At 43.8% G+C, this 23,388-nt stretch overlaps 2 protein-coding genes across 3 annotated transcripts in view; one reads left to right on the plus strand and one right to left on the minus strand.

Moving 5' to 3' along the window:
• Window positions 1-2,753, minus strand: part of gys2 (glycogen synthase 2) — a 47,676-nt gene extending 44,923 nt beyond the window's left edge. The window contains exon 1 of the mRNA XM_043713433.2: window positions 2,402-2,753. Coding sequence (XP_043569368.2) covers window positions 2,402-2,522 — 121 coding nt within the window. The 5' untranslated portion in view covers window positions 2,523-2,753. The remainder of the gene's footprint in view (window positions 1-2,401) is intronic.
• kiss2 (kisspeptin 2) overlaps window positions 2,682-23,388 on the plus strand; it is a 28,723-nt gene continuing 8,016 nt past the window's right edge. For both annotated transcript variants that reach the window (XM_087999682.1, XM_087999681.1), the window contains exon 1: window positions 2,682-2,800. The gene's annotated coding sequence lies outside the window, so the exon portion shown is untranslated. The remainder of the gene's footprint in view (window positions 2,801-23,388) is intronic.

Genomic DNA, 23,388 nt, shown 5'->3' on the forward strand with positions numbered 1-23,388 from the left:
CAGTTTGATCTAGAGTGTGGAACACTCCCTGTCCAGGATTTGCCAATGTCACAGTCCAGCCGGTTACCAAGTCTGCCTTCAGGCAGTTGCACAAAGGAAACCAAATGAACCTTGGTTACACCTTCCTGGGAAGGCAGAAACAAAACTAGCTGTGTCTTCTCTCCCATTAATAGATCCCACTGAAGTGAGTGGAACTGGACTGACACCTCAGATCTTTTCTTCTACTTAGTTAGACTACACTCAACGTATTCCAGTTCTTCAGGCCTGAGTTCCACCTGCCATCGGTGGGTTCAAACTGCTCCATTGGCTCCTGAGACTTATTTCCATTTTCCCCAATTGAAATACTCAACACTTGCCTGGAAGGTGGGACCTGCAAAAACACTCAGGAAGCTCAAAATGCTATCTTGGCTAAAGCAGCCTGATCCACCATCTTAAACATTTACATCCAACACCACTGGCAGTAGTGTGTATTACTATCTACAAGATGCACTACGGCAATTTGCAAAGGCTTCTTTGATTGCATCTTCTAAGCACACGATCTCTACCATCTACAAGGGCACCAGAAATGTGGGAATGCCACCTCTTGCAATTTTCCCCTCAAGCCATTATCATTCTTACATAAGAGCTGCATTGCCTTTTTATTGTCACTGGGCGAATAGCCTACAGCTTTCTTGATAAAACCGCTACTATACTTTTCCACCACAGAATGCAGAAGTTGAAAGTAATAGCTCAGTTTTTAATCAATGTCATTTAGGGAGAAGCAATAAAATTATGGCCTTGCACAACACTCTCACCCAACAAATGAATTAAAACCAAAGAGAAGCACCAGGCTGAGCAGTAGCAATGTTTACTCTATCAACTACATGTGTTTTGCTGGTGAAATCACGATTCTTCCCTCACCTAGTTCCTTGCGCCAACTGGACTCCTCGATGGACCTCCATTTTCTCTCAGCTCTTGGGGTGCCATATCTTCTGAATAGGAACCTATTTCTCAACTTACCCCCCCAGGTCAAACCCCTCATCCCAATTCCTGGTTTCCTCTCTTGAATTAGCACAGCTTTTATTTGTGGTGCCAAACTGCTCCCATTTCCAATGCAATACAAGCATCATGCATTGGGTATTGCCAGCAACTTGGCTCAGAACAAACTCCTGAAGAAGGGCTAATGCCCGAAACGTCGATTCTCCTGTTCCCTAGATGCTGCCTGACCTGCTGCGCTTTTCCAGCAACACATTTCCATCTCAGAACAAACTCAGTCAATGTATTATCGGAGATCAAGTCTGATTGTAATATGCTAATGAGAAATCACAAGTAGTGACACTGTCACACAATCTTGCTGTCTCAGCCTTGTGCCAAGATTATAACATAGTAAAACACTTCCTGAATAAAGACAGTGCTATCCTTACTTCAGCAGACCCTCTAACACCACAAGGCCAAGAACCTCTGAACATTCAAAATAGAGGCAAGGGCTTTAAATTTTTGATTTTTAAAAGGAAATTGTCAATTGCAATTCTGAAACAATAGATAGTCTCAACCCATGTGATTCACCAATGTAAAAAAGATCTCAAAGCCTAAATAGGTACATAAATTGTTAACTTGTTTTCAGGATGTAAGGATGGGGCTGACTTGGGATTTTCTGAAGCAATTTTTCAGCCCCCAAAAAGGGCTATAGACTTAAAACGAGAGGGGCATTTAGCAGTAATTCAGGGTGCACTTATTCCACATGGAAATCTCTCTCTCTCTCCCATGAGGCTGAGAATTTTCAAAACAGATTTTAACAGCTTGCTGGTTAATTGCACTTAAAACTGAAGTAAATGGGATTGAGATAGGCATATGATACGACTGAATGGACAGGTTTCACAATAGTCTGCAGGAATTCACTGACCTACTCTGTTCCAATGATTCAATTATTTGCAACACTATTTAAAACAGAAGATCATTCGTTTTTATTTGAAAAAAAAGGCAAACTCAATCTTCAGGAGAATTAGAAGTCATAGATACTGTTTTAGGCTTTGGGGAACCCTGTTCTAGTGTATTCGAAGTTTTAAATAAAAGCGAGGGAAAAGGAGGATGTAATTTTGTATGGAACAATTCTGCGTTTTCTAAATCAAACCGCTGCAGCTCCCCCCCAACCCCGTCCCCTGGCCCCATTCGCAAAGAATGTCAACTGGACAGAAGTTAATGAGCAACTTGGAGAAGGTCAAAAGGTCCAGAGAGCTGATAATACAACGGGGCAGCGAAACTAAAGGTTAACTCGAAGGTTCCCCACCCCAAAAGAGACCAAGCTAAAGTGGCTTGTTCGGAAATTAAGCGGTCCTTGTAAAATCTGGCATCGAAGTAGCACCTCAAAGCCTCCCAAGAGAGTGGGGAGGGGTCGCTTCTGCAGCCGAGACCGGTTACTGACCTTTGTTAGTGACTTCCCATGAAATCTCAAAGAACATCAAATCTTCCACAGGCAAACTTTCATCCTCCCAGAAAGGGAGCCCGCTCAAAGAGGTCACCGAGAGTGACCTGAGTAGTGGCATTGTTCTGTTTCGAAGAGAAGCCCCCTTTCAACAGGCTGCCAGAAAGTTGGATCTCTGCTCTGGGGGCTCAGCGCTGGTTCTGACTCAGTAAAAGAAATACTGCCCCAAGCGTTGGGATCCTCATTGGAAATCTCAGCGCTCGCTCCTGAAGCGCCTTAACCCGCCCCGTGAGAGTCCCCTCACAGCGACACAGTCATCTCCCCACTTCGGAGGGAGGGAGGAAGGGGCTCCTCGGGAAGAAGGAGCACACCCAGTCGCAAAAGATGTGTCTTTACCACGTGAGTCTCCAGTATCCAGCCCATTTCCCGTAAACAGCTTAATCCTCACCCCCCACCCCCCTCTGTCTGTCGACCTGTACTGGTTAATATCATCAACAGTCAACTTTTGTTCCATGCACTTTAATTTTCTGTTCTCTTTGAGAATAATATGTTCACCCAACTTTTCTATACAATGACCAGAGAATCCTATTGGAGGGCGACAGATATAGCGGGATTTGGCCAGGAATCTCAACTGACACTGATTTACATTAAATATTTCAGCGTTTCTGTTTGTAAATAAGAAGTCAGATAACGCTTTTCTATTTTAAATAGTGTATTTTCTCTGCGTTGCTGTCCTTCGTTTTAAATATTGACCCAGTGCCTTCAGGACAAGGGTTTACAACAACAACTTGCATTTATCGAGTGCTTTTAGTGCATTGAAACGTCCACCAGGAGCTTTACAGGAAGGTTAATGGGGTCTTGCCCATTCACTGGATTGCCGCCTTGCTGTGCTGGACAGGTTGAGGGGGTCCATTGATCCCAAGGCAATGTCCTCTGGAGTTCTCAACACCTGGCAGGGCCACCTATGACCATAAGGCCAGACATAGCTCAATCCAAGTCCTCAAGGATGACCAAGTGGGAAGATAGTTGAGTGATACCAAGGCTGCAAAAGAGGATGGGAGGCCGCAAGATCAGAGAGATCCCCAATCAGCAAGGTTTCCTTGACACTGGGTTTACCTTCTGCCAAGGGCTACGTGTCTACTGATGTTAAGAAATATCCCATACAAGGCACAGAGGAATTCTACCTTTAGAAAACACCTCCCAAATGTGTGGTTGGAGATCTGGCTCCAGGACAAAAATCCACAGATCCAAGCAACCTGGAATTTCCAGGCAGATAATCATACTCATTAGTGAGTAATTGCCAACACGTGGGGTTGGTTAACTCAAGTGGCTGAATGGATGGTATGCAATACAGAGTGATGTGTCAGCAGCATAGGTTCGATTCCCACGCTGGCTGAGGTTACCACCAAAGTCCTGCCTTCTCAACCTCTCCCCTTGCCTGAGATATGGAGACCCCCAGGCTAGCCTTGTCTCCAGTCCTCCATCTCTCTAATCCCAAGGGGGTTACGCTGACCTTACGCTGACCTGGTCTCCAGTCCTCCACCTCTCTAATCCCAAGGGGGTTATGCTGACCTTACGAGCCAACAATGTTTGACATGGAACCAGGTCAGGCCATCTGTAGGGCAAATGATGAAAAGTTTGATCAAAGGGCTAGGTTTGAAACAATGTCTTTAAGAAGCAGAGAGAGAGATTCCCAAAAATTGAAGGAATTCTGAAACTGAGGGTTATACAGATAAAGACATGGCTGCCAATGGTGAAGCAATTAAAATGCTGCATGTGTGACAGGCCAGACTTAGAGGCACGCAGAGTATTTAAGATGGCAATAGGACTGGAGGAGATGACAGAGACGGGGAGGAGAGTATAAAAGGGGTTTAGAAACAGGATGAGAATTTTAAAATGGAGGTGCTGTTGAATTAAGAGCCAAGGTAGGTCAGTGAGCACACAGATATAGGGTAAATATGACCTGGTACTGTTTTGTGGACAGGCAATAGAGATTTAAATGAGCTCAAGTTTACGGAAGATGGAAATCAGGAGGCCAGTTGTTTAACAGACTGAGATCTATATATTGAAGTAGGCACCAAGAGGTCTACAAGGATTTTATTATAAATCTACTGTTTAGCACAAAAACAGTTATCACCTTGCCCTTCAAAACACTTTCCCATCTAGACATCAACCTCCAATGAAGAGGATCCCATCTCTTTCCTGTTTAGTTTTTTAAAAATCTAATCACTAAATCACCAGCTTTCATTTTTGGCAAAACACCATCAAGCACCTATGCCACCAACTAAAATAAAAAGTTACAAGCACTGCCCTCCAGGGGCAGGAAATAAAACATGATTTTTAATTTTTGAAGACCCATCATCAGCTCTTCCTTTCTGAATCACCAACTCTTATATTTTCCAATTAACCTGTTCAGAGAGGTTGTTGCACTTCTCTGGAATAAGTGGGACCTGAACCCAGATTCTCCTGGTACAGAGATAGGGACATCACCAGTATGCTGCAAGAACCAAAATCAACCTTTTTTTTATTATTCATTATTGTTAGCATACACAACTGAAAGGCTTTATTCCCATCATCACCCGTGTCACTTTACACTATCACTATTAAATCACTCAAGTTTTCCAATTAATCAAATTATGTGTAATGACCAGCAAGAGAAAATCACGAACTCTTAAATACAAAGACCAATGAGCATTATCTGTTCCCTATTAACTCTGGAGCAATAACATTTCTGTCTGGGTGTCCTTGGAGAAGGAGTACGTGGTGTCCATTAGTGCTCTCAATGTGTTTAGAGAGAAGAGGGCACAGCAAAGGATACAATGCTTTATCTCCTCCTCCAACTCAATTTTGATTTAATCCCTTGCTGCTCTCCCTCCATTCCCTGCTCCCCCTCCATCTTTGATAGTTTGCGTTGACCATAATGGCCTTTGCTTGTAAATAATCAATTGGATGCCCGAGAGTTTTTGCTGCTGGTGGTTACTAGTTTAAAACAAAAAGCAAGAAAGAAAGTTACAGTGATTTTGTTGGTGGTAAAGCACTCAGCTCTCTGTGATAACACTTCTGAAAAAACTAAAGAGGCCTGCATTTCTAACACTGACACCATCATGCGAGCAATGGAATGGTCAGTCTAGAGTATACAGGTGACGTCTCAGCAGCAGATCAGTTAGAATGCCACTCCTTATGTTGACAGACTGCCTGTCTGCTATTGGAATGTGCATTGGTGTTCAATATTGAGCCCCTTAGATTAGATTAGATTCCCTACAGTGTGGAAACAGGCCCTTTGGCCCAACAAGTCCACAACTGTTGAATAATTTGGCAATAGTCACTGTCCAGTGACCCAGAAAGGAATTGTCACTTATTGAGGCTAGTTTCAATAGAGAATTTTTATTAAATGGTCTTTAGATTCTGTCAGTGTAGACAAGCAGGAGGCTGGAAGAACACAGCAAGCCAAACAGCATCAGGAGGTCAACGTTTTGTGTGTAACCCTTCTTCAGGATTCTGTCAGACTTGGCTTAGTATGTATCAGTCTTCCCTCTGGATTCAATGATTGAGAATTCAATCCCCGGTCCATAGATCTGAGTAGCAATTCCAGATTGATATTCCAATGGTATATAAAGAAGATAATAGCACTATTCATTATACAATTCATACACTTCAGAAGGTGCTTAATTGGCTGTAATGTGCTTAAGATGTTTGAAGGCTTAAACTGTGCTGTAAAACATGCTGGGGTGGCACAGTGGGTCAGTGGTTGGCACTGCTGGCTCACAATACCAGGGCCCAGGTTTGATTCCATCCTCGTTCTCCCAAAATCTACATGAATTTCCTCTGGGTGCTCTGGCTTCCTCCCATAGCCCAAAGATGAGCAGATTAGGTGGATTGGCCAAGTTAAATTGCTTATAATGTCCAGGGATGTGCAGGCTTGGTGGATTAGCCATGGGAAATGCAGGATATGGGAAAGGGTAGGAGGCTGGAGCAGGGTCTGGGTAGGATGTTCTTTAGATGGTTGGTGTGGACTGGATGGGCTGAATGGCCTTCTTTCACACTATAGGGGATTCTATGACTCTACAAAAACGTAAGTCATTAATTCAGTGATGATATTCCTGCCTCTGAGTTTGTAGTTGCATGACTGAAACCTCATTCCAAACCATCTGGCCAAGTGCAGATTGAAGCTCCAGCATTGAATACAAAAATCCAGTAGGAATACTTGTAGCTGGATGGTGTCAGAGGGCTGGGAGATTGTAAAACCCTCCCCCCTCTCAACTTCTGCATAGCACTGACTGTGTTATCATTGGGTATAAACATGGTAACAACCACAAAAGGAATGCTCGTCATTATGTGCCACGATGATTAATCAATTTTGATGTCTTCATACTTTGTGCATGAAGAATAGAGTAACAATATAAAAGTAATATAATGCAGTGGACAAAATTCTGCAGCACTAGCTGATGCTTGTTGAAGGTTAAATATCTATTACCTCACTCAGTCTGGCTCCTTGCCTTGGCTCAGCACTGCTGACACATTCTTCACTGCATTCTCTCTCTGACCCTGCCTCACCCTCTTCCCCAGCATACAACTTGCATTCAGGGTTGAGGGAAGAACAAGCCAGACAGGATTGTTTTACACCCAAAACGGTAGAATGTGAATTAGTTCAGCAGAAAGTTCTGCAAAGTTCTTGAATGTCAAAAGAATCAAAGAAAGCCTTGTATTTGTGTTAATATTGATAAATATTCAATATTCTCTTGAGATGTGCATTTTTACTTTGTATCCATTGGTGAATATATCCAGCATCTATTTTAAAGAAACGATGATGTGTTATTACAAGGGCCACACGTATCTTAAAGTACTTAAGAAACATCAATCACTCATCAGGCTTGAGTACAGACAGAGAAATCTTTTCCACATTAACAGATTGTAAACATGACCATAGTAATCTGGTTAATTTAGGAGTCAATATCTCGCTGCTAATTGAATGCCTTGTTCTGAGTTACTCTCTACTTCCTATTTTCTAATCAGTTTATCCAGCCTGGCGTTCTAATTCGGATGTTTTGTTTTGTTGTCAATAGCTTTCTGAACAGCAACAAGTCAGTGTTCCACCATCTTTGTTCCGGAAGAATTTAAGGCTGTTTGGTAGCAAGGAACTTTCCCTTCTAAACTCAGCATGCTGTTTCTCACAAAATAATTTTTATGTTGTCATTCAAGGGATGTGTGCATTGCTGGTAACTTCAGCATTTATTGCCCGTCCCTAATTGCCTTTAGAATGTCGTATGGAGTTGCCTTTTTGAACTACTGCATAGGGAGTAAGCCTCAAATACTGCTGTTAGGAAGGGAGTTTCAGGATTTTTAACCTGGCAACAGTGAAGGAACAGTGATATTATTTCTAGTCCGGATGATGTGTGTCCTGGAGGGGAATTTGCAGGCGGTGACATTCCTGTATATCTGCCGCATTTGGCTTTCCAAGTAGAGAGCTTGTGGCTTTGGAAGGTGATGTCAAAGGAGTCTTGTGAATTGCCACAAAGTATCTTGTAAGAAGTGTGCACTGTTAATGAACAGGAGCTCCTCCAAACAGTTCCATGAACTCTCTCTGAGGGTGAGCTAATGTTAATGGGCTGGAGTTACTGGGGTCAGACCTCACAGCCTCGTTCAAGACACGGATTCTTAGTGAAGTAACTCAGGAGAAACATCCATAGCTTAGAAGGAGTGACGTTTTTTTTTAGTTCTACTTTGGTTTGGACAGTTTTGTGAAATTTTTAGATAGCAGTCCGTCTAAAAACAGGACAACATAGCAAAATTAGATCACCTTAGAGTAAGGAGTTAGTAATAGTCCCAAGCGAGAAGTGTTGGGATTAAACCCTAAAGTGGATACTTTAAGCTAAGTATGTTTAAGCACAGGGATATAATTAAGGTGTTAGGAAAATATTTTTTCTCTGCTGTGAGACAGTACTAGTGCTTTTGAACACTGTGCAAAGGATGTTTTATTTTAGAATTTGTAAAGGGATGTTTTAGGATTAAAAGCATTATACTTTTACAGTGTGTTTACAAAAATCTTGGAATTTGTGTTATAGGTAAACAGCATGGTTCATTTCTATTTTAACTTAATTTCTTTTAGTTAATAAATTTTTGTTTTATTGTTAAAATCTACAACACTGCATGCTTGTGTTGCAGGAAAAGACCATATTGTTAAAACCAAAACAAAACAAATATAATGTAACAAGCCACGTTTTAGGCTGAGGTCTGCCTTCCTGATGAAGGGCTTTTGCCCGAAACGTCGATTTCGCTGCTCCTTGGATGCTGCCTGAACTGCTGTGCTCTTCCAGCACCACTAATTCAGAATGAGATCTGCCTGGTCCATTAATAACATCAGCTGGGATCAAAATACTTTTGAAGTCGACCCAGTTTTATAATGTAGGGAGCTCAGCAGCCAACCTATGCACAACCAAGAACTTACAAACAACAAAGTAATGAAAAGCATCTCATACATTTAAGTGATAACGTTTAAGGGATGAATATTGGTCAAGGCACTGGGATGAGCTCCCCTGCTCGCTATTAAAAATAATGTCATGTGATCTCATGACCACCTGAAAGAGCAGATAGGGTCTCAGTCTATTGTCTCAGCTGAAAGGTAAAACCTCACAACAGTGTAGCACTCCCTTTCTATTGCACTACAGTAGCAGGCTGGGAATGGGCTCATGTCTCTGGCACATGACTTTGGCACAAGTTTCCACCTCCAAAGGCAAATACCACTGAGTAAAGAGTTGACCCTTTAATACAGGAAGAATGATCATGCAAATCAGTGTTAGCCTCCATTGAATTTTACATTGGTATGAGACTAAACCTTTCACAATGTGCCAGAGCATTGAAAAGAAATAGTCTGTCAATAATACGAAACATGTGGTCTAGTCATTATCAGCACGCTGTTTATGGGAGTTGTGTGCAGACTGGCTATCCTTTCTCTAGTTTCTCAACATTAATTCTAATTGTCTCTTGGAGACATTTAGAGATCATGAAAGCTGCTATTTAAATGCAAGTCTTCCCTTTAAGCTCAGACACTGAATGAAGGTGACTTTATAACTGAACCCTATCCTTTTTCAGATGCACACTTTATAATATGACATCAGGTGATGGAAATGGAATCACAAGGAATTTCCCCCTCCCTTCCTTACCCCCAGAAGCAATGAGATCAACTGGAATACATTCCACAATCCCTTACCTCTCCACTACTGTCCCTCTAGCCTGACTTAGATCAGCTCACGAAAATAGACCCATTAGGACACAACCTGCCTCAGTTTTTTAAAAAAAACATTTTTGCTACTTTGAATTTGGAAATGTAGTTTACTACAACAATTGCCAGCTGACCCCTTCTGGTGAAATCTGCCCTGTAACCAAACAGAAGGCAAATCTTATACCAGCCACAGTTCACCGAAATAAAAAACCTACAGTTCCCTTGATAGTTAAGTGGAGGAATCATATTTTAAACATCATTGCCAAAGGACATTGGTCCAGGACAGGTAAGCAGAAAAGTTCTTAATACGCAAATCTAACTTTGGTGACGATACCAAACAGAATACTTCACTATTCCACCTTAACTTCAACAATACATCATATGCACATCCTTAATACATTTACATCTGACTATACACAGTTTAATTCTTAAACAAAACCAACTTATGTTTGTTCAGGGTGCTTAAAATAAATGAATGGATATATTTAACGTGTAAAATGTAAAAGGCATTCCATTTATGCAAGAGAATATTATTGACCTGGTTTCCACATACATTAATAAGTTTAAAATTAGCTGTGGAATCTCACCATCAAAGGCCCATTGGCATGCTGTCTAAGAGCAGATTGTGAAACATACTTGGGGTACAATCTCCAAACATTTATCAGGACCCTTTGCAAACATATCAGTTAGTTGTATTCTAGGTGTAATTCGCGAGATAGAAGATTGGAAAAATGGGATATGATACCATGAAATAAAGTACTGAGTTAAGTCACTTTCACATTCACTTATAACATTCATCCAACTCTGAATCACTTCCTGACTTATCCAGTCTAATACTTGGCCTCAAATCTGAAAATCTCCAGCTTCGTTACTTAACAGGATAGACTGCCTTATTTTATTACTTGTTCTATCCCTTTTTCCTCATAGTTGAGGACATTAGGGAGGAAAGGGAAGTTGGAGGTGAGGGTAGTAGATTGTTAACCGCTCTGACTTTCCCAGCAGTAAAGGTTTGAATTAACGCAATTAAGTTATTATTAACGCAATTTTTCCTGCTACCTTACAAACAATACAAAGCGGAGTGTAAATTAGCCTTAGTTAAGACCCACATCAAACATTAAAATGGTGTCCAAAAGCCATTTTGTCTTTGATTAATGCCCTAAATACTTCCACACACTGTTGCTAGGCTAATTGCCAGGATTATGCCTCTCCTCAGGTTGATCAAAGGTGAAAAATCCATCCACACTCGAGGATCTCCATACTTAGGGAGGGTTGGAAGATTATGGTCAGAGTTTACACTACCTCCACCCTGATTTCCCTCAACAGTTGAGGTATTTCCTTGTGTTGACTGGTTCACGTGGAAAAATACATGTCTGCAAATAAAGGCCAGCAGAGATATTTTAAAGGCAAAACATTCTTGATCTATGTTATTGAGTTCTTGATGAATTAGAAACAGGAACTTGAATTATAGCATTTTGATTTAATAAAACATCTCGACGGACTTCACAGGAACCCTATGAAGCAAAATTCAACACCGAGTTACGCAAGGTAATATTAGGGGGAAATGATCAGAAACCTAGTTAAAGGTGTGTTAAAAAGTGTCTGTAAGGAGTAAACAGACGTGAATAGGTCTAAAGATGGGATTCCAGAGCTTAGATCCTAAACGGCCAGAGGCCAAACCCATTGTAGGTGGAGCAATTCAAATCAGGTCTGTTAAAGAGGCCAGACTTGGATGAGCACAGATATCTTGCAGATTTGAGGACCAGACAATGCCCACTAAAATGGAGATGGGTGAGGCCATGGATCATATTCAAAACAAGGATGAGAATTTTAAAGTTGAAGAGTTGCTTGATCAGGAGCCCTGTTGATCAGTGAACATAGGGGTGGTGAGTGAATCGGTATTGGTGCTAGTAAGGACAAAGGGCAACAGAGTTGTGGAGAGTAAAACGTGGGACAGCAGCAGGAGCGCTTTGAAGTAGTCAGGACAATGGCTGACAAAGATATGGATAAGAGTTTCAACATCATCTAGCCTGAGGCGAGGCCAAGTCAGACAATGCTATGAAGATGGAAAAAGGCAGTCTTAGTGTTACCATACTTCAACTACGCATTCATTAGAAGGTTACTGAGATAAGACCAGGGCTGGGAACAATCTGATTAAGCCCCAAACCAAGATGAAGTCATTGATATGGAGCAATTATAAGGAAGGGGGATTGAGGAAGTTTTAAAAAATGAACCAATTTATTTTGGATGCTTGAAAGGATAAAATTATTCCCAACCCAGTTTCTGTTATAATTCCATGTCACATCATTCCTGTACGAGGTATCCTTTGGGACAGCCCCTTTGTAATGAGGACCAAAGGCAGTGACTTCAACCTTAGTAGTGTTCAGCTGGATGAAATTGCAGCTCCCTCTATACTGAATAATGGTGAGAGTTGATGACAGACAGTAGTGAGGTGATTACTGTGAACACTGGGCTAAATCTTACTCGTGCATTTCAAGGGTATTTCCAGCTCCCATGTTACACCAGATGAAACATTTCAACGAAAACCAATTGGTAATTTATTGAATCTAACAACACAGAAGGAGGCCATTCAGCCCAAAATGGCTTTGTTGGCTTTTCAAAAAAGTTATCAACCTAGGCTCTCTGGCTCACTACATCCCCTCAAAACCCTGTACGTTTTTCTAATGTAAGCACACTGTAGCTTCTCCAATCCAGAAATCCATTGTTTGGAAACAACAGTTGTCCAGAAATGTTTTGAGCAAACCAAGCAGTTAATGGCATTATTTTTAATACCATGATCTGGGAGCTGAAAAATGGAAGAAAACATACCAGGATAAACAAAAAAATTTTTATTTTTGCATTGTAATATTTTATCTTCATACAATGCTTCTGGTAAATGTTTATATCTCCAGTGTTTTCCAAATCACACACATGTGGTTAGGCCTCTGATGTCATTTAATGATCCAAAAAACTCCAAAGCATCCCTCTTACAGGCAGGAATTATGATGGAAAATGGGTGGGAATGAGTTTATCCTTGCAAGCATCCAAACCAAACTGGTTCATTATTTTAAGCGTCCTCGGTCTCCCTTCCATTGTATTTGTATGCTACATGATATTGCGGTTTCTATTTCAATTTCTTGCCCCAGTGTAAAGGTGTAATTTTGTCTGTACAGTGTGGAAACAAGCCCTTTGGCCCAAAACGTCTACACCAACCGTCCAAAGGGTATCTCACCCAAACCCAATCCCCTATCCTATATTTACCCCTGACTAATGCACCTAACCTGTTACCCATCCCTGAACACTATGGGCAATTTAACATGGCCAATTCACCTAACTGTACATCTTTTGGATTGTGGGAGGAAACCGGAGCACACGGAGGAAACCCACGCAGACATGGGGAGAATGTGCAAACTCCACACAGACAGTCACCCAAGGCTTGAATCAAACCTGGGTCCCTGGTGCTGTGACACTGCAGTGCTAACCACTGAGCCACCGTGCCACCCTTGTTGTCTCATCTTCAAAAATAATACATCTGTTGGGAAGCACTAGCCATGAGGTTATGAAAGATCTTTGGTGTATAAATGAAAGAGGCTTTTCTTCTCCTTTCTAGTGAGGTGAGTCTGCTTACTGGAGGCCGTTGTGAGGTGTTGAGATGGGGCTTGTGTGTAGGTAAGGCCCCTTGCTGACTGGAGGCGAGGCCTTGAGGTTTGAAGCTATGTGGTCTGGAGATTTGGCCCAATGTGGTCTGGAGGCTAGGCCCAATGTGGTCTGGAGGCTAGGCCCAGTGGGATCTGGAAGGTTGGCTCAGTGGGATCTGGAGGGTAGGCCCAGTGGGATCTGGAGGGTAGGCCCAGTGGGATCTGGAGGGTAGGCCCAGTGGGATCTGGAGGCTAGGCCCAGTGGGATCTGGAGGCCTGGCCCAGTGTGATCTGGAGACTAGGCCCAGTGTGGTCTGGAGGGTTGGCCCAGTGTGATCTGGAGACTAGGCCCAGTGTGGTCTGGAGGCTTGGCCCGGTGTGAACTGGAGTTTTGACCCAGTGTGGTCTGGAGGCTAGGCCCAATGTGATCTGGAGGCTTGGCCCAGTGTGATCTGGAGGCTTGGCCCAGTGTGATCTGGAGACTTGGCCCAGTGTTATCTGGAGGCTAGGCCCGGTGTGATCTGGAGGGTTGGCCCAGTGTGATCTGGAGATTTGACCCAGTGTGGTCTGGAGGCTAGGCCCAGTGTGATCTGGAGGCTTGGCCCAGTGTTATCTGGAGGCTAGGCCCGATGTGATCTGGAGAGTTGGCCCAATATGATCTGGAGGCTAGGCCCAGTGTGATCTGGAGGCTAGGCCCAGTGTGGTCTGGAGATTTGACCCAGTGTGGTCTGGAGGCCTGGCCCAGTGTGGTCTGGAGGCTAGGCCCAGTGTGATCTGGAGGGTTGGCCCAGTGTGGTCTGGATGCTGGGCCCAGTGGGATCTGCAGGCCTGGCCCAGTGTGATCTGGAGGCTTGGCCCAGTGTGGTCTGGATGCTGGGTCCAGTGGGATCTGCAGGCCAGGCCCAGTGTGATCTGGAGGCTAAGCCCAATGGGATCTGGAGGGTCGGCCCTGTGTGATCTGGAGATTTGACCCAGCGTGGTCTGGAGGCTAGGCCCAGTGTGATCTGGAGGCTAGGCCCAGTGTGATCTGGAGGGTTGGCCAATGTGATCTGGAGGCTAGGCCCAGTGCAATCTGGAGGGTTGGCCCAGTGTGATCTGGAGGGTTGGCCCAGTGTGATCTGGAGGCTAGGCCCAGTGTGATCTGGAGGGTTGGCCAATGTGATCTGGAGGCTAGACCCAGTGCGATCTGGAGGCTTAGCCCAGTGCGATCTGGAGGCTTAGCCCAGTGCGATCTGGAGGGTTGGCCCAGTGTGATCTGGAGGCTAGGCCCAGTGTGATCTGGAGGGTTGGCCCTGTGTGATCTGGAGGCTAGGCCCAGTGTGGTCTGGAGGGTTGGCCCAGTGTGATCTGGAGGGTTGGCCCTGTGTGATCTGGAGGGTTGGCCCAGTGCGATCTGGAGGGTTGGCCCAGTGTGATCTGGAGGGTTGGCCCAGTGTGATCTGGAGGGTTGGCCCAGTGTGATCTGGAGGGTTGGCCCTGTGTGATCTGGAGGGTTGGCCCTGTGTGATCTGGAGGGTTGGCCCAGTGCGATCTGGAGGGTTGGCCCAGTGTGATCTGGAGGGTTGGCCCTGTGTGATCTGGAGGCTAGGCCCAGTGTGATCTGCAGGGTTGGCCAATGTGATCTGGAGGCTAGGCCCAGTGCAATCTGGAGGCTTAGCCCAGTGCGATCTGGAGGGTTGGCCCAGTGTGATCTGGAGGCTAGGCCCAGTGTGATCTGGAGGCTAGGTGTTGGCATGGATTGGGGTGGATGGACATAAATTGTGTACTTTTAAAAGAAAAATCCTTTTTATTCTTATACTAGACTTTTCTTTTATTTTTCATCAAATACTTAGTATCTGTTTCAGTAAGATGGAACCGTAATGTGGCAACAACTTGTAAACTTCTCACTGTTTTCATTTGAGTACATGTGACAATAAAGCTCATTCAATTCCATCCAAATACTTGCCCAGGTTCATTTCCCTTGTCCTCTGTTGTGTGGCGTCCTGTTCGAGTTTTATTTATCAGAGCGTTTCGGTTGGAGTTTACCAGACCTCTGGAGACAGAATGGGAACTGAAAAGGCTAGCACAATGTTGCAGGTATGTGATGGGTCATGCCCATTGCTATGCTACCTTCCCAGTGGCAGGACCTGTCAGACACGGCTCAGCCACTCCCAACGCCATAAGTGGCCAATTAAGAATATGTTGCTGTTCCTGTGGCATTTTACCAGAGATTGGAAGGTGGAGAGTGCCCTCTGTTGGATGGGGAGACCACCAAGCTCTCTGCGACCCACTGAGGGGTCCCATAACAGCGATGACTATCAGCTCTCAGTGATCACCCATACTTAGAGGGTATGCCATAATAGATGCTGTGGCCCCTGGAACAGACATACTTGTTTGTGTTTGAGTCTGACCATCTATGCGTCATCACCCTTCAAGTATAACCTCATCAATATCCTTCAATATTAATTGCTGGTTGAGAAATTACAAATTCTCTTAATTTTACTACAATGTTAACTTTGGTAATATGAACACTGGGATTTATTTACAGAGCAAACTAAGTATGTTATAAACTTTATCAGTGCCATTGGTATAGCCTGGGCTTAAGTTGTTTCATTAATGGGCTTCCCAAATGAATTATACAGTAGCTATTCAAGATGGAGCTAATACCTCTTTGAAAGAATATCGGGTGGCACAGGGTCTCACTCATTAGCACTGCTGCCTCACAGCACCAGGGACCTAGGTTCAATTTCGGCCTCGGGCGACTGACTGTGTGGAGTTTGCACATTCTCCCCCTGTCTGTGTGGGTTTCCTCCGGGTGCTTCAGTTTCCTCCCACAGTCCAAAAATGTGCAGGTCAGGTGGATTGGCCATGCTAAATTGCCTATAGTGTCCAGGGATGTGTTGGTGAGGTGGATTAGCCATGGGAAATATTGGGTTACAGGATTAGGACAGGGGGTGGGTCTGGGTGGGATGCTCTTTGGAGGGTCAGTATCGACTCGATGGGCCTGCTTCCATACAGTAGGGATTTTATGAATCTATGAATTTCACGTGGTGACTAGGATGTCATTAGATAATTACCTTAAAGATACATGCTTACTTGATCACAGCCCCAGTGATGCTGCACAGCTGCTGATCCTCTGTTTAGCCAGCAACTGTTGAGAGGAACAGGGCCATCTAGAAGATACACTGCAGAAGTTAACCAAGGCTCCTTCGGCAGCTGCTTCCAAACCACTCCCATCCAGAAGGACAAAAGCAGCAGATACATGGGAAGCCCACACCGCCTGCAATTTCCCCTCCAAGCCAGTCACCATCTTGACCTGGTGACCTCACAGCGACACTACCTGGTGATCACCACAGGATGTGGCCCGGGGTTCACTGTTCGGTCTGACCCTGCAATGGGACACCTAATGCCCCATCAAATGCAGCCATTTGTGTTCCACCACAGCATATGTTGTGATTCTATATAAAATAAATCGGTTTTAATATTCAAATGCACAGTTAGTTACTACATTCATGCAGGAGTTTAATCAAAAGAGTGCAAAAACAAGAGCTGGAATAAGACATTTAGCTCTTCGAGCCTATTCTGTAACTTAATAAGCTAATTTTCTATCCTAATCCCACATTGCTGCATGATCACAATATCCTTAAATTTGTTCAAGATCCAAAAAAATACATGAATCTTCATGAATGAGCGTCCATGGCACTCTCAGACAGAGAATTCCATAGACTAACAACTTTTGAGTGTAGAAATGTCTCCTCAATTCTGGCCTAAGCAGCCAGCCAGTTATTCATGAAATCCCTGCAGTCTGGAAGCAAACCATTCAGCCCATCAAGTCCACACCAACCCACCATAGAGTATGCCACCCAGACCCACCTGTCTACCCTATCCCTGTAATCCTACATCTCCCCTGACTAGACCACCTAGCCTGCACATCCCTGGACATTATGGGCAACTTAGCACCTAACCGGGACCTCTGTGGGAGGAAATCCTTGCAGATATGCAAGGAGAATGTGCAAATTCCACACAGACATTCACCTGAGGGCGGAATCAAACCTGGGTCCCTGGTGCTGTGAGGTAGCAGTGCTAACCACTGAGCCACCATATCACCCCATTTCTAAGATAATGACTCTATCCCTTCAGCCAAGGGAAACTTCTTTCAGCATCAGTTCTACTAATCTCTTTGCTGAAAAATGTGTTGCTGGAAAAGTGCAGCAGGTCAGGCAGCATCCAAGGAGCAGGAGAATCGACATTTCGGGCATAAGCCCTTCTTCAGGAATGAGGCTGGTGTACTAATCTCCTTCACAATATTACATGATTCAATGAGATCAACTCTCATTCTCCTTAACTCTGGAGAATATGAGCCTAGTTACTGAATCTCTCTTTGAAGTCACAGACAAAACGAGAATTGAAAAATGTGGTGCTGGAAAAACACAGCAGGCCAGGCAGCATCCGAGGAGCAGGAGAATCGACGTTTCGGACATAAGCCCTTCTTCAGGAATGAGGCTGGTGTGCCAAGCAGGCTGAGATAAAAGTTAGGGGGAGGGAATGCAATAGGTGGAAGGAGGTTAAGGTGAGGGTGATAGGCCGGGGGTGGGGGGCGGAGAGATTGGGAAGAAGATTGCAGGTCAAGAGGGCGGTGCTGAATCCGAGAGTTCGGACTGAGATAAGGTGGGGGGAGGGGAAATGAGGAAGCTGGAGAAATCTACATTCATCCCGTGTGGTTGGAGGGTTCCTAGGCGGAAGATGAGGCGCTCTTCCTCCAGGCGTTGTGTGGCCAGGGTCTGGAGACGGAGGAGGCCAAGGACCTGCATGTCCTTGGCGGAATGGGAGGGGGATTTAACATGTTCAGCCACGGGCCGGTTGAGCCAAGCAAGGTTGGCAGCCCCTCAGAGTGAGGAAGACATACTGTTATATTACACAGAAACAGACCCTTTGGCCCAACTCGTCTATGCTGGCCAGGTTTCCCACATTAAACTAGTCCCATTTGCCTGCATTTGGTCCATATCCCTCTAAACCTTTCCTATCCATGTATCCAAATGTCTTTTCAATGTTAATGCATTTTAAATGTTGTAATTGTACCCATCTCTACCACTTTCTCTGGTAGCCTGTTCCATACACATGGCACTCTGTATGAAAAAGTTGCCTCTCAGGTCCCTGTCAAATCTTTTCCCTCTCATGTGTGCTATGGAGTTCCACAGAAGGTGGGGAGAGAGAAAGAGAAAATGGAAAAGGGGGAGAGAATGAGAGAGAGGCTGTAAGGAACAAGAGTGAATAAAGCAAGGTAAAGGAGGAGGAAATTTTAAGAAGTAAAAGACTAAAGGAGAAACAATATTAAGAGGAAAGAAAAATCATCCAGCACCCACACTTCACATCATCCGTGAGTCTGTTGGGCCGTGGTCGATAAGTGATTGCCTGCCTTCTTCATGTTTCTTACTGCTCTTGAATTTTCAGACTTGGTCAGCTGACTGGATCAGATTCATGGGCATTACATTATGGACTCTTCAAATAGGGACTTCATAAACAACACATCAGTTGGCTGTAATGAGACTATATGACCAGCAGGTGGAGACCATGCACTACTGAAAGAGATTTGATTTGCACTCAGCCCAGGTTGAATGAAAAATGGGAGCTGGGAATTAACAGGATTGAAAACATGGGGAGAGGAAGATTGGGCTTCAGTGTTGCTGCTGCTAATTATTCTTAGGAGAATGAACATTGTTTCACTGGAGCAAATTTCTAATCAAACTTAGAGCAATGGAAGATGTTTATTTGTTCAAGCCATTCTGAGAGAGCCTCATAATCTCCCAGGTCAGCATTGACTTTTTTCTTAAAAATTGTTCTTCATTTATGGGAGATGGGTGTCACTGGCTGGGCCAACATTTACTGCCCAGCTCTAGGTTACCCTTCAGAAGGTGGTGTTGAACTACCTTGAATGATTGCACTCCATTTTGGGTAGGTACTCCCACAACGCCTTTGGGGAGGGAGTTCCAGGATTTTGGCCCAGCGATACTGACAGAATGAATTTCCAAGTCAGGATGGTGAGTGGCTTGGAGGGGAGTGTTCCCATGTATCTACTGCCCTTGACCTTCCAGATGGAAGTGGTTTGGAAGGTACTGTGTAAGAAGCCTTGGTGAATTTCTGCAGTGCATCCTGTAAATGGTACACACCGCTGCTACTGAGTGTTGGTGGTGGAGAGACTGAATGCTTGTGGATACGGTTCCAGTCAGCAGGCTGCTTTGTCCTAGATGGGGTCAGGCTTCTCGAGTGTTGTTGTAGTTGCACCCATCCAGACAAATAGGGAGTGTTCTGCTCCTTATCTGCGCCTTGTAGAATGCAGGCAGGCTTTTGGGAGTCAGGAGGTGAGTTACTCTCTGCAAGATTCCTAGCCTTTGACCTGCTCTTGTAGTTACAGTAGTTATATGACTATTCCAATTCAGTTTTTGGGCAATGGTAACTCCCAGGATGTTGATCATACAGGATTCAATGATGGTAATGCCATTGAGTGCCAAGGGATGGTGGTTAGATTGTCTCGTTTTGGAGATGGCTATTGCCTGGCATTTGTGTGGTGTGAATGTGACTTGTCAGCCCAAGCCTGTTTTGTCCAGATCTTGATGCATTTGAACATGGACTGCTTCAATATCTGAGGAGTCACGAATGGTGCTGAACTTCATGCATACATCAGCGAACACCCCCACTTCTGATTTTATGATGGTGGGAAGGTCGTTGATAAAGCAGTTGATGGGTGGCACAGTGGTCAGCACTGCTGCCTCACAGATTAAGGGGCCTGGGTTCGATTCCAGCTTTGGGTAACTGTGTGGAGTTTGATGTCTGCATGGGTTTCCACTCGGTGCTCTGGTTCTCTCCAGTCCAAAGATGTGCAGGTCCAGGTGGATTAGCCATGTTAAATTGCTCATAGTGTATAAGGATGTGCAGGTTAAGTGGATTAGTCATGTGGGGTTATGGGGGAGTGGATACATCTGGGTAGGATGTTCTTCAGAAGGTTGATGCAGACACGATCGGCTAAATAGCTTTTTTCTGCACAGTGGGGATTCCATGATTCTAAGATGTTTGGGCTCAGGACACTGTGCTGAGGAACTTCTGCAGAAATGTCCTGGAACTGAGATTACCAATCTCCAAAAACCACATCTATTTTCATTTGTGCCAGGGATAACTCCAACAAGTGGAGAGTTTGCCCCATTTCCCGTTGATTCCAGTTTTGCCACAAATGCGACGTTGTTGCCAAGGGCTGTCACTCTCCCCACCCCACAGGAATTCAGCTCTTTTGTCCACGTTTGAACCAAGGCTGTAATGAGGTCAGGAGCTGTGTGGCCCTGGTGGAATCCAAACGGGGCATCACTGAGCAGGTTATTGCTGAGCATCTACTGCTTATTAGCACTGTTGATGACACCTTCCATCACTTTACTGATGATCAAGAGTAAATTGATGGGCCAGCTTTTTGTGGATTTGTCTTGTTTTTTGTGCACAGGACATACATGGACAATGTTCTATATTGTTAGGTAGATGCCGGTGTTGTAACCGCAATGGAAAAGTTTAGCTAGGTCTGTGGAATGTTCTGGAGCACAAGTCTTCAGTACTACTGCTGGAATGTTGGCTGGGCCCATAACCTTTGTGCTATCCAGTACCTTGAATCATTTCCTAAAATCACGTGGTGTAAATCAAACTGGCTGTAGACTGATATCTGTGGTACTGGGAACCACGGGACGAGGCCAAGATGGACCATCCCCTTCAGCATTTCTGGCTGAAGATTGCCGCGAAATTATCTGAATGAGCATTTGGAGAGTGATGGAGGGCTGTCACTTTTGGGTAACGCCACATCAAGACTAATATTAGTTGCAAGTCATAGCAATAGTCACTGTCCTTGTTTGTTAATCAACACATTGTCCATATAAAGCAATCTCTGAAGTAAGAAGGAAATAGAAGGCTCTCCTGACTCAGGTCAAAGTTTTGTTATCTTTTGTTTTAAGGAAGTTGACAGCTTTTGCAATCAGCATGATAGATATAAAGATAACTTTTAAGTTAAAGGAGATCGTGTTGGAAGTATATAGCTAAGCCTTCAATACTTGAATCATGTGGACTCTGCTGACATTACTCAGTCCTTTTCTAAACACAACTCTCACATTCATGGCTGAATTAGTTTCCATAAACAGACTACATCACTACTAAGTTAAAGGTTACATCAGGATTCTCTCCTGCATTAGTTAGAATAGCACCAGGTACAATCATTACATTCAAATTCAAATAGATTATTTATTGCTCAATATGTGAGCTAGCTACCTCCTGCAATTTGGTTGACAGGAAAGTACACTGTAGACAGATGTAAGCTAAGTGGGGAAGATCACACTATTACTAATAATAGCTCCCAGCCATGCAGAGATTGACACAAATTAAAACTAAGAAACTGTAATTTAATTTAGTAACAGATTCCACAAAATGAACATTAACTTTTTATACATCTTTAAGAACAAACATATTATAGTCTATCTACCAATCAGTCATGTAGTCAGATGATTGATTGATTACAATGGACTAACAGGGAATGTATGAGAAAGGATGAGATCATGAGGTATTAACCATGAGAAAAGCAATATTAGTGTCATGTAGATATACTAAAGAGGATTACGTAACTTATAAAATAACTTAATAGGTTGAAATCTTATGTCCTAACTAAAAATACCAGAATGTGTTGACATGTTAGCATGATAGTAAGACATTATAAAGACAATAAAAAGTTCATTGTGTAACAACCTCAGGGAACTTGAATTTCTAGTATCAACCATTATATGCACTTACAATTCTTTTTGAGGAGTCTGCCTTCGAGTATCTCTCTGCAGGGCTAACCTGATGGTCACTGTATGTTATGGATCGCATAACATGAGTAAGGGCATTAAAGTAAAATCTCATTATTCCCTATTTCAAGGTTGTTTGAAGAGGTCTGAATATACTCTTTAAAGTAAAAATACAATATACATTCAGGCTATTGAGGACAGAAATATAATAAGCATCATTCTCAGAATAGAAAACTAGAATAAATGATCTCCTTGAATAAGGGTGAACAAATAATTGAGGAGAATCTAGAATCAGACTTAAATCCACTATCACAAAAGGCGATAGTTAATTGGTTTAATGGGCTGCAAGTAAGTTTCTTCTAAAGTGTGAGGAGGTGGAAAATTGTTAGATTGTATGAAAGAATCATTGCAGTCAGACAGAGGAAGGGTGTTTAGAAACAGCCCAGTCAGGCAGTGATGGAGACATGCAAAAGGAAGCAAGAGGACACATGCTAGAAACACCTCCATAATGGAAAGGAGCAACATGGGAGGTGAATGGGACAAATGTAGAAAAATGGGCTAAAACTCAAAAGATACTAATATCATTGACAGACAAATTACTACAGAGTCCTGGAGCATCGGAGGCTGAGGGGTGACCTTACAGAGGTTGATAAAATCATGAGGGGCATGGATAGATAAATAGACAAGGTCTTTTTTTTCCCTGGGGTCAGCAGTCCAGAACTAGAGGGTGTATGTTCAGGGTAAGAGGAGAAAGACATAAAAGGGATGTATGGGGAAACTTTTTCACGCAGAGGGTGGTGCATGTATGGAGTGAGCTGCCAGATGAAGTAGTAGAGGCTGGTACAATTGCAACATTTAAAAGGCATCTGAACGGGTATGTGAATAGGAAGGGTTGACAGGGATATGGGCCAAGTGCTGGCTGGTGGGACTAGATTGGGTTGGTTTATCTGGTCGGCATGGACGAGTTGGACCGAAGGGTCTACTCCCATGCTGTACATCTCTATGACTCTATAAAATTTGCACTATGTTTGTAGTAAGCCAAGGAAGAAGAGAAACTAGACAAGTGATAATAGGGTCTATGAGTGGGTGAAAATGAGTTGGCTGTGTTGAGAGCAACCCATGTCAGGGCAGAACCTGAGGGTGTGGGTTGGTAGTAGACATGGAAAGAGGCATTCAAGCTCTGAAATGATTTAACTCGATATTGAGTCCTGAAGACTGTAGGTAACCTAAGAAGAAGGTGAGGTACGGTTCTTCCAGCTCGAGTTGAGTCTTGCTGGGCCACTGCAGTCAGCCTGTGACAGAAATGTTAGTGTGGGAACACAGTGGTGTGTTGAAGTACAGGCAGCT

Source organism: Chiloscyllium plagiosum, unplaced genomic scaffold, assembly GCF_037043375.1.
Source record: "Chiloscyllium plagiosum isolate Xiang-an unplaced genomic scaffold, Cpla_swu_hap1 HiC_scaffold_23, whole genome shotgun sequence".
In the NCBI taxonomy this organism is placed as follows: domain Eukaryota; kingdom Metazoa; phylum Chordata; class Chondrichthyes; order Orectolobiformes; family Hemiscylliidae; genus Chiloscyllium; species Chiloscyllium plagiosum.